At 62.0% G+C, this 10,918-nt stretch overlaps 1 protein-coding gene across 3 annotated transcripts; it reads left to right on the top strand.

Moving 5' to 3' along the window:
• The first annotated feature begins 1,393 nt into the window (after window positions 1-1,393).
• Window positions 1,394-10,918, top strand: LOC128142734 (uncharacterized). Of its 3 annotated transcripts, none has more exons than XM_052789038.1 (12): window positions 1,394-2,747; window positions 3,511-3,554; window positions 3,906-3,969; window positions 4,260-4,400; window positions 5,083-5,181; window positions 5,399-5,454; window positions 5,577-5,708; window positions 5,894-5,936; window positions 6,255-6,335; window positions 6,431-6,584; window positions 7,173-7,243; window positions 7,767-10,918. In XM_052789038.1, the coding sequence occupies exons 1-12, from the start codon at window positions 2,487-2,489 to the stop codon at window positions 7,920-7,922; spliced, it is 1,302 nt and encodes a 433-aa protein (XP_052644998.1). In that variant the 5' UTR covers window positions 1,394-2,486; the 3' UTR covers window positions 7,923-10,918. The 3 variants fall into 3 exon arrangements, with proteins under 3 accessions (XP_052644998.1, XP_052645000.1, XP_052644999.1); XM_052789040.1 differs by having other exon boundaries at window positions 4,291-4,400; XM_052789039.1 differs by lacking the exon at window positions 1,394-2,747 and having other exon boundaries at window positions 3,388-3,554; window positions 4,291-4,400.

A 10,918-nucleotide genomic window follows, 5' to 3' on the forward strand; every position in this document is an offset into this window, starting at 1 on the left:
TCGCTCTTGAGTGCACGGTCTTTGCACGGCTGCAGCTTTGTGGCCGCTGCTGGTTTTTTTTTACCCGAGCGTTCCCCGGCACACGTGATGAGGCCAGCACGGCGCACGCTGTTTTTCTCGCAGAGGAAGTGGGCTCTGAGAGGCCGCGGGAGCTGAGCGGGGCTCCCCAGCCAGCACACATCTCGGCACAGGGAAGCCAGAGGCTGCGAGTGCCTCTGCAATTCAAGTGCCCGGGATGGATGGAGAGCTTTAGCAGCTGAGCAGGACGGAGTCCTTTCCCATCTCGGTGCTGTGCCGGCGGTCCTTGTCCTGTCAGTGGCCGAGCTCGCTGGAGTCCACTCCACAAATCCCACCTTGCTGAAGGCAAGGGCAGTGCTCCAGCTAATGCAACCCTTGGTGCCAATTTCTCCTCAAAAAATCCTCAGGGAAAATAAGCCCCAGGCGGAACCTGTGCCTGCTGGAGGTCTTGGGAGGGTCTGACAAAGCCAAGCAGTCGGCACTTCCTCGCGAGAGGAGGAGGAGAGAGCATCGGCAGTTGGTGCCACGCAGGATCCATGTGCTGCTCCGATGGAGGCATCTAGGTAGAAATTGGAGAGTTTGTTCCAGGGAGTGCTTGGTCTTGGGCTCCTCGACTTTGAAACACTTCTCAATGATGCGGAGTGTTGGCTCAGCCAAGGGGTCTGCTGAGAAGAGCCCGGTCTCTGGTCCCAGTTTGGAAAGATTGAATTAAGTGGTGCCTCTGAAACCACAGGGATTGCTTAAAATCTTACCCTGCAGCAGCAGGAGCCATTCCCACAACGCCTGAGGGTGATGATGCTTCCTCCTGCTTCGGCTTCGCTGCACAGGCTGAGAGAGGATCCCGGTTCTCCCTTTGCCTCATGCGCTTCTGGAAGAGCCTCTGCCTGGAGAATGAAGTAATGTAGAATAGATCCCAAGTGGTGGTGGGTTTTGTGATGGTTGTCAGATGCAGCAGGACTGACTCCGCTGTCCCATGACCACTGTGAGATGCCTCTTCCACACCCACAGGTCTGCATTCCTCTGCTGGTCCTGGGCAGGAAAAATTGCCAGCCAAGCTGGAGAGAGACTGGCCGGAGGGCAGGTTGCAGCAGTTGACAGTGATGGTGAGGAGGGGAACAAAAGGGGGTCCAGCTGGGACCACGCGGAGCCACTGTTCAGTGACCAGCTGGGTTTAAGGAGCATTTCCTCACCTGATGGAGGAAAAAAGGAGCGGCTACAAAGGAGGCAGCTGTGGGGGAACATCTCCAGGAGCTGCCAAAGCAAGGTCCTCTGCATTGCTGTCAACCTTGTGCAGCTCACCCAGTGCAATTCCTTTCTCTGTTCCGCTCCAGCCCCTCTCCCTACTCCTTCTCCATCCCTCAGACATTCCCCATCATTCCTCTCTTCACTCAGCCAATACCGCTGAAATAAAAGTAAAAAAAAAAACCTGAAGCATAACTCTGCTTGCTGTTTGGTGACCTGTGGTTTAAGTGGGGAGCAGCGCGTGGGCTGGCTGCTGGCATGTGCTTATGCAGCGCTTTGCCCCCAGCCTGCCTCGGCACGCTGCCGCAACCAGCCGGGCTTGGTGCTGCTGCACTTTCCCGGATTGCAGGGCTTCTTGCCCAGGGTGCTGGGGTCTGCCAGAGCCACCAGCCCTGGCTGGTGACGGCACAGCCCGGCTGTGGTGTCCTCGTTCTCTGGTCTTGGAAAAACTGCTTGAACAGGTGTAAAAAACTAAATTTTTTTGGCTTGCGAGTTTGACCTGTTCTTTGCTGTTAGGTCATCGGGGAACATCAGGAAACGGCCGCAGTTGCCCTCCCCGATGTGGTGGCAGCCTGTGGGGGGGGTGGCTGTCCCGGCTGGCACCTCTCTTCCCTCCAGCAGCCTTTCTGGTGCTCTCGGCAGTGACTGCTGTGCCTGCGTGGCCTTTCCCTCCCAGAGCTTCCCGCTGCAAGCAACTGGCGGGACTGCGTCGTGGCCGCATCCTGCAGAGGCAGCTGCACCGAGCCCTCCTGTCACCCCGTCCCTGCTCGTGCCCGGTCTCCCGGTGTTGGCAGAGCGGCCCCCCCGCAGCACGCTGGCATAGTCTGCGGTCTCAGGGCTGGCTGGGGCACTGGGCTCTGGGGCTCACCTTGCGCGGGCTTCTTTTGCCCCGCTGACCCTTTTCCCGTGCCTCGGTTTTCCCTCTTAGCAAGGAGAAGTCTGCCCGCCCCTGTAGCAGCAGATGTGGGGACGCCTGTCGCTGCCTGCGCACGCCGCTTTGCAGCAGGCGGCCAAAGCAGCCGGGAGGCGAAGGGGATGGAGAAGGGCCACGTCTGCTCACGTCTGCAACCGCGGCGCCGACGGGGAGCTGCGTCTCTTGCTTGCGTTCTCACTCCCCAGCGTGCAAGAGGGAGGTGCGAAGGAGGTTGCCATGCGTTTGCTTGGGTTCTGCAAGCACGAGGGGCTGATCCCCTCCCTGCTTGCAGGGCTTGCACGTAGCAGCCTGCATGTCTGTGGGGAAGCTCCTGCTGCCCCGGCCGGGCAGGTTCCTCTGGCTGCGCTGTGCAGGCAGAGCTGCGGCCGTGTCCCTGCAGACGGAGTGTGGAGCGAGCCCAGCCGGCAACTGCTCCGGTGCCAGCCTTTCGAGCGCTGCCGGCTGCCGACCCGTCCCCAGGCTGTGCAGAGAAGAGCTGGGAAAGCTCTCGGCTCCCAGCTGCCCGGCCATGGCGAACGAAGAGGAACACCCGTCGGCTCTCTCGGATAACCAGGTAAAGGCTCGTGTGTGCGGGAAACCCTCTGCAGAGACCTGGGAAAGACGCTGCCAAACGCTGCAGACCCTGTTCAGGCCTCCCCCACGGTTCCCTGGCCAAGGGGGGGTTCCCCCACGCCGGAGATGGGGGGACAGCGCTGCGGGGTTGCTGCAAAAGGCGACCAGCAAAGGGGTCCCAGCTGCCCAGCCCAGGACTCGGGGGCGATTGCTCCTGCTCCGCTGTCTCGGCGTGACTCACCGGGCCCTGGGAGCCATCCGGCTCCGGCAGTCTCGCCGGTTCCTCCGCGGCAGCCCCACGCCGCGCTGGCTGGGAACCGCTCTCAGCAGCGCAAGCCCGGAGCGGGACGCGGCTTCTTCGGCGCTCCCCAGCCCCAAGCGAAGGAAACCCAGGTGCTGCGGTGAGGCAAGCTCAGGAGGACGCAGCAGGGAAACCCCTTCGTGCAGCCGCCGCCGAGGGGCTTGTCCCATGCGGCAGCACCGCAGGGCTGGCGAGGAACCGGCCGCTGGCCCCTCCACTTTGCCCACCACCAGCGAAGGGCTCCAGCCCCCCCGGCACAACCTCTCGGGGAAGATGCCTTTTTTGCTTCTGCTCTTCTGTGACACGGGGGCACCGGCCGCCCACCGCTGCTTCGGCCAGGGATGCCTGTGGGAACAAATCCGGCCGTGTCTGGGGGTCCACGTCCGTGGGGCAGCTGAGGGTCCCGCGGTGGCCCCGCTGCAGGACGCCTGAGCCCGCGCTCCTCGCCATCTCTCTCCCTCAGGTCTTCGTGCTGACGTGCATCTACCTGCCGGCCTCACTGCTGAGGTGGGTTCTGCCCCCCCGGCCCTTCGGTGCTGGGGAGGGGGGGGAGGCAGCAGCCGTAGCCCTGCCTGCACGTGGCCTCTTGTCTTACCCGCAGCCCCCTCGGTCCCCAAACCTGGGGTGTGGGAACTGGCCTCGCACCAACCCGGGTCTCTGCCCCATCCCGTTGCCTTTGTAGGGAGGGGACCCCCCACACCCCCCCCACACCCCCCATACCCGTGCCAGCCCCTTTCCATCTCGGAGGAGGCTGAGCACAGGATCCCCACCAGGATGGGTTCGTTGGGAAGCCACCGTGCTGGGGCACCAACAGCTCTGCTCCGCCAGGACATTAACCGCCAGCCCCGTCTCTTCCAGCCTCCTGGGCAGTGGATCGGTCCTCGCTGTCACCTCCCGGCAGAGGCGATGCTGCCACATCCAGGTGAGTGCCGCTGGCTCCCAGGGGCACAGGGACGGGTTTTGGCCCCAGCTAAGCCCGAGGCAGAGCCGGGCCAGCACCGCTGCTGCTGGGTTTAATGCACAGCGGGACTGGAGCGGGGCAGGAGATGCAGGATGCTCGCACCAGCCTCCCCGGAGAGCAGCCGGTCCCAACTCTGCTCCCGGCCGGCCTGGGGAGGGACGTGGCCGTGGCAGCTCTGCCGAGCCAGGGAGAAGCTGCTGCCACCGGCGTGACGCTGCCAGCCAGAGCTAACGCTGTGTCCCGTCCCCCAGCTTCGCCCCCTTTTCCTCCTCGCCCTGGCAGATTTCCTGGCCGCCGCTGTGCTGCTGAGCACAGCCACCATCCAGCTGCTGCCAGCCCCGCTCTTCATCCCGGCGTACGCTGCCTGCCCCTACGGACTGATGCTGGCCACGGTAGGGGGGGGGTCGGCTCGCGCCGTGGGGTGGCACCGGGAGGTGGGCATCTCCTCCGATACCCCTGGGAACAGCTGAGACCCGTCTGCGGGCTGGAGTGTCCCCAGGGAAGCCCCGGGCTGGGGAACTATTTCTCCTACCGACAAATGGCTCCTGTTCCCCCGTCACTGTCCTGAGCCACCAAGACTGATTCCCTGGGGAAACATGACCAGTGTTTCTCCCCAGCCCCCGTGAGGCGAGTGCTGCGTTCCCCCCCCGCCGGCAGCATCCCTCTTGCCCGCGCCGTGCCCTGCCACCACCGCCGGGATGGCAAACCCAAACGCAGCCGCTCACATGCGCCGGAGCAAAGCAGGGCATGGCTCTCCCCGGTGCAGACGTGTTCTCCCCTTCATGCCCAAACTTACCCAGCGCCTGCGGCTCCTGCCTGCCACTTCCCTCCTGCCCTGATAAAGCCACCGGCCAGCCGGTCCCCCTCCCCGGGGTGGGCGCAGTGACGGCACGAAGCCGTTTGCTCTTGGTGCTGCGTGTCTCAGAGAGCGGCTCCCTTGTCGTGCGGCTGCTCCTGGCACAGCTCTGCTGGGGGACAGCGGGATGTCGGGGTGCAGAGCACGAGGAGGGGAGGGGGAAGGTGCCTTTGGGGTGCTGGGCACAGCAGGAGCCCGCTCTCCCTCTCCTCTCCCAGACCTTCTACGCGGTCTCGTTCCTGATGGTTGTTGTCTATGCGTACGAAGCCTACCGCACCGTCCGCGGCTGGAGAGCCTGGCACGTGGCAGCTCTGCAGGTCAGTGGCCACCAGCCATGGTGCGGCCGGGCATCGTCCTTTGCACATGCGGCTGCTCCGGCCTGGCGAGGACCCGGGGAGCAGCGAGGGGATCCGAGGGCAGCCCCATTCCCTGGGGTGTTAGTGGCTTGCCCTGCATCCCGGCGGAGCGGGGCTGGAGCCTCGAGCTGCTGCGAGACCCGCAGCCCCGGGGTCACCGGCGGTTTCCCCCCTGCAGGAGAGGAGCGGGTGCCTGGAGAGCGCATGGCAGGGGCTGCCCTACATCCTGGCCTGGTACGTGCCAGCCGCCGGCCCCGAGCCCCTCTCCACCCTGAGCCGGGCTGCGGCACGGCGCCCACCCTCCCGGCTCTGCCCAGGACGGGATGGATGCGCTCACCTCCACCTCTCCCTGCAAGGCTGGTGCCGGCACTCACGCTCCTGGGACAGCTGATCGCCCGTGGCACCTCCCTGACCGACATCGCGCCAAGACCCGTCGTGCCGTGGAAAGGCAACCGCTCGCACGAGACCTACAGCCTTTACTGCTCCAGGTACACCGCCGGCCCACCACCCTGACCCCGAGGGGGGAGCTGGGGGGGGGGCACCCCTCTCCCTTCCCCATGGGCTTGGGCGTGCTGCTGCCCCTGCAAGGCGCGCAAGGGACACCGCCGGGTGGTGAAGGCTTTGGGGTGGGGGGGGGTTAGGGGACCACCACCAGCATCCTCTGTCCTTTCAGCTGCCTGCTCCTCGTCCACCATGCCCAGGATATCTGCTACGAGGTGAGCGCTGCCGGGTGCCCGTCCCTCCCACCGTTGCCTTTGCCCGTCTAGCAGACACCGCTGCCCAACGCTGCCGAGGGCGGCTGGGCTTGGAAGGCAGCGGGTCTGCGGCGCGTGGGCAGATGCTGCCGGAGGGACGGGGCAGGAGTGTCCCTGCTCGAGCAGAGGCACAGGGGCAGCTCCCAGCTCCGGCAGTGCCCCAGTGGTGGCTGTTCCCACGCCGTGGGGCTTGTGGCACGGCTCAGCCCTGCCTCTGTGGAAGGAGCCGCTCGGGGCAGAGCTGGCCCGTGGCCCCGCTGATTTCCCAATCCCTCTCAGTACGTAGGTAGGAAGGACGTGGGCCTGGAGGGGAAAATCGTCTTCTTCTTGTACCTGCTGCTGGTGCTCAGCTGCTGCACGGTAAGCCAGCGGCACGGCGCGGTGCAGCGGGGCGAGCACAGGGAATGGCCGCAGCAGCCAGCGTGCCCCGGCTGACGCCGATCCCCGCCGTCCAGCTCCTGTACCGCAGGGTGAAGCTCTGGTGCCGGAGGAATGCCGCGGCGCCCTTGCTGACCCTGGAGAAGGATGGCTTTGCGGGCAGAAGCATCCGCAGCGTCAGCAAAGTCTCTCACTACTTCCAGCTGGTTTTCCTGCTCTGCTGGGCGCCAGGCAAGTCAGAGTGGGGATGCCCCACAGCTCCCACAGCCCTGGCAGGCGCGAGCCACCGCAACTCCTGCTCCAGCCCCTTTATTCCCGGGCTGAGGCAGCACCCAGGTCTAAAGACAAGAGGCTTAGGCTGAATAACTGCAAAGCCTCCAGGTGTCTGTAGGACTCCGTGGCCGGGCAGACCCAGAATGAGAGGACAGCCAGCCCCGATCACTGCTGTCGAGTCCAACCGGCGGCTGGTTTAGCCCACCCTGCTCTTACGATGACAGGTTTTTCCAGGGGCATTTCCTGAGCTGGAGGGTGAATCGTGTTTGATGGACCTGCTTTTCAGCAATATCTCATGCCTTTGGGGGCCCGTTTACGCTTTCAGCCTTACAGAAACCTGTGGCAATGAGTTTCCCAAGGTCCTTGGGCCGCGCGTTGGGAAGGACCTCGTTGTACACATATGTGCTTGTCCTGCATAGACCCCTGTGCCATGGGAAATAGGCTGTGACAGGGGAAGGGCATTTGCCACTTGGAGAGGGAAACTCCACATGAAGCATTATCAGAGAGAGGAAGACCAAGGAGTGTCCTTTTGTCTTCCATCCGCAGCCTTCCTCCTCACCCTCCTCTCCTTCACCAGCATCAAACCTGCCTCGGTCTTTTTCCTCTACGTTGCTACAGTAAGTAAAAACCTGTTTCCTGGGCTCCAGAGCGGGGACATTTGTCCCCATCAGATGTGTGAGCGGTGATGGGGTGGGGGAGAGCTGTGCTGTCCCCGTGCCGCAGTGGCAGGGCTGTGGGAGCCCGGCGAGGGCAGCAGGAGCACACCGGTCCCCACTGACCACGGCGATGCCCCTCCTGGGCAGGATGACCTCTGCGGGTGCTGCCAACCCCAGGACCTGGTGCCACCCGGGGCAAAAGCCCCGGGTTGCTGGTGGCAGCCGGGCTCTGCCGGGGCTCTTCCCCCTGGTTTGGTGGTTGGTGTTTCACTCCTCAGGTCTGCCCAGGTGTTTCCCTTGTCTTAGTTGACCACACCAAGAGGAAAGCCACCTCCTGTGTCCCTGCGGCACCCTGCCCGTGCGTTCACACGGGCTGATCCCGGGCGGCTCCTCTCCGGTGTGGAGAGGGCGATGGGGTTTGCGGCACCAGGTGGCCATGGGGCAAGTAAAGGCAGCGCTTGCCGCTGCCCTCTCTCTCTCGCAGGCCCTGACCGTCTCCCTCCAGGGCTTCTTGCACAGTTTGGTCTACGGCTGGCTGAGGCAAAACTTCCGTCAGGAGGCAGCGGGCAAGAGACCCTCCCTGCAGCATCACCGGGGCCTCAAGGCTTTCTATGACGAGTCCCTGGGGGCCGTTCCCTAGGCTGTCACCTCATCCCGCTGACTCCGGGCTTCCCAACACCTCGGCAGGATTTGCACATCCCCGGCAGTTCCCCGCAGCCTGTCCGTAGCCGGGCAGGATCTCTCTGGACACGGCCCTTTGTGCCTGGAAAGGTTTGAGCGAGGCGCAGGCAGCACCGGGCAGGTTTCCCACCGCGGTGGGGGGGCTGCAGTGGCTCTGCCCCGGTGGGAAGTCCACCCGTAGCCCCTCACTGCTGGAGGCAGCCCGACTTCCCACCGCCTGCACCATGCAGACAGCAAACCCACAAGCAGTTGCTGCACGGGAGATGGGACAGGAGCTCTCTGGAAGAAGAATGCCCCTGTTCTGCACCACAAACGACTCGGCTGTTGGCAGCCCCAGGGCTTTGCAGGTTCATGAGCATTCGGGTGCTGTGGGAGGAGGCTGGTGGCACGCAGATGATTTGGCAGTCCCTAAGGGCTTCCAGCAACTGAACATCAACTGCAACTATCCCAGGGAAGGTGGTGGGTTTTTTTCTGTTTTATTTGGCCTTGTTTCAGTGTTACGCTTTCTGCCAGAGAGCAATCCAAATTCCTCCGGAGGGCTCGGGAGAAAGTGCTTATAAATAAAGGTATTATGGTTGAGGTGCTCCTGGGCTTTGCTGCTGTTAGATAAGTAACAGAAACAGGCGGTGAGCCAGGCGGCTCATGCCTCCTTCCTGCCTTGGGGGAAGGTTCGTGGCCAAGGCCATGTCAATGGGGATGAAGGAGCCACGGCTGGGGATGATTCTGCCCCACAGCCTCCTCCAACAAGTTAAAAATCAGCCCAAATGCTTGTTCATACCTCGTCTACTTCTGGGGCTGAGAGCGCTCAAGCACCATCACCCGTGCAAAGACAAAACCTCAGGGGGTGTTGGCGGGGCCGTGCTCACCCCCATCACACCATCAGCTAGCACAAACGGACACGTGAAGAGCATTTGGAGACCTCCAGCCCAGGGAAAATAGCTCAGGGCAAGAGCCAGGCGTGCCATCAAGAGCTGCTGGGGCTGGGGATGGAGATGGTGCCGAGATGGGCTCAAGTACTGATGAGCAGAGGTGTGTGACAGCCCACGAGGGCTGTGGTGGGGTGACGGGGGGGGAAACTGCCGCACAGGGGAGGTGGGAGCGTGGACTGACTGGGCACTGACTTGGCAGTGGCTCCTTCCAGCATGTCTGCTGGGCATGCTGTTTGGTGACCACTGGGACTCCTGCACCACCAGAAATAGAGGTGAGGAGCAGGGCGAGGGCTCAGAACCATTTAAAAGTTGGTTGTTACCAGCAACCCAGTGCAGGTGGTGCTGGGGGAGGACAGGGACAAGTTCCCAGGCTCTTAATGCAGGCACGAGAACCAGGACTTAGGAACAGGGCAGAACAGAAAAGACTGTTAGAAGACGAGGCAGGTAGAGAGAAAAATGGATGGTGTGTAGCAGCCTGGGTAGGAAAGCAAAAAGAATGATAACGGGTGTGGTTTGCAGGATATATGGTCTAACCTCCTTGGGAGGAATGGAAAGCTAAAAATACATCATTGAGAGGAATAATACCTGAAGGAGGATGTTTGGGCTGTTGAGCTACAAGGTGATAGGAAGATGAGCCAGTGGCTACTGAGCACTGCACAAGATAAGGGTTCGTGCTCATGCAGTGACCCAGGGATGGATAAGACGCAGCAAGGAAAGCAAACGACTTGTTGGGTGTGCGGGCAGGGCGGTACAGTGCACCCATGTAGGATGTAAGGGATGAACCGCTGGCAGACAATAAAACCCGGTGTTTGCTTTGGCATAATAATGCAAGTCATAAGGCCACGAGGCTGCAAGCATCCAGGGCTTCCTCCTGTGGGTACTAGGTGAATGCCAGAAGCGTTTGTGGTATGAGCCCTCTCCCGCATGGTTGGTGGGAGAGAAAATAATTAGGCTGAGGCTTGCTGCGAGAAACAGGAACAAACCCACTGCTAGGGCTGCCAGGGAGGCAAAGGTTCTGCAAAGAGAAATGGGAGCAAATGGGTCAGGGGAGCAGAGAAGCGGAGGTGCACAGCGATGGGGAGGACAAGTTGGGTCGACCTCAGATCCCACTCCAGCAGATTCCCAGAGGAAAGGAAGGGCTGGAAAAGACTAAAGAGGTTGGGGGAGCAGAAGAGAGACAAACCACAACACTGTGAAAACAAGGGCGAACCTCCCCATCTCTTCAGTAGCACCACGCTTCTGTGAAAATACTGTTGGACAAGTGTGGGGCAGGCCCACAGCCAACACCACAGGTTGGGCACCATCAGGGCATGCGGCAGCAAGGCCACGATTCCAACCCAGTAAAGGGGAAGGAGACAAACCAGCACCTACGGAGGGTGTTAAAAGGAACAGCAGATAGCCAGGATGACAAAAAGCCAAAAATCAATAACCAGGTAGAAAGAGTTGAAGAGTCGGCTCCAGGAGTGCCAGTGTCTCTGGAGAACCAAACCCAGCCAAGGACAAACCCCTCCTGGAAGAAGCGGTGACAGAGCTGGGGGGGAAGAGAAAACAGTACACACAACAGCGGCAACTGGCACACAAGAGCCAAAAGGACTCAACTGGGTACAAAGAGGGGGAAAAGACAGCAGCCTGAAGTGAACCTGAACTCTGAGATGCTCAGTAAGGGGATTTGTCTGCCTGAGCGGCTGGGGCCGGCAGCCGGTCCCAAGGCTTCTGACCACAGGACCCTCCACCCCACGCAGCGTTTGCTTTGCAGGTGCCTCGGACGTGCCACGGGTAGGGCAGAGGGACGCACAGCAGCCAGCAGGTGTGAGTCACCCTTTGCAGGGCCGGGCTTAGTGAACCCCACGGAGAAGTCTGTGAAAGGCGGCAGGAGCCTCTGTGCTGACCGAGAGCCCCGGACAGACGTCTAACGGAGACTGAGAAAACACCACGCTGAGGGCCATGAGCGACCAAGCTCAACAGCACCTCTGCAGAGAAACCCCATTCCTAACCGAATAAATCTACTAAGACTCAAAAACAGGAC

Source organism: Harpia harpyja, chromosome 6 (genome assembly GCF_026419915.1).
Source record: "Harpia harpyja isolate bHarHar1 chromosome 6, bHarHar1 primary haplotype, whole genome shotgun sequence".
NCBI lineage: Eukaryota > Metazoa > Chordata > Aves > Accipitriformes > Accipitridae > Harpia > Harpia harpyja.

Excerpts from the sequence above, each read along its gene's own strand:
- LOC128142734 (XM_052789038.1), top strand. The coding sequence starts at position 2,487 with ATGTCTGTGGGGAAGCTCCTGCTGCCCCGGCCGGGCAGGTTCCTCTGG. Across the intron at positions 3,555-3,905 it reads CTGCCGGCCTCACTGCTGAG|CCTCCTGGGCAGTGGATCGG; the intron begins GTGGGTTCTGCC and ends CGTCTCTTCCAG. Across the intron at positions 5,709-5,893 it reads TACAGCCTTTACTGCTCCAG|CTGCCTGCTCCTCGTCCACC; the intron begins GTACACCGCCGG and ends CTGTCCTTTCAG.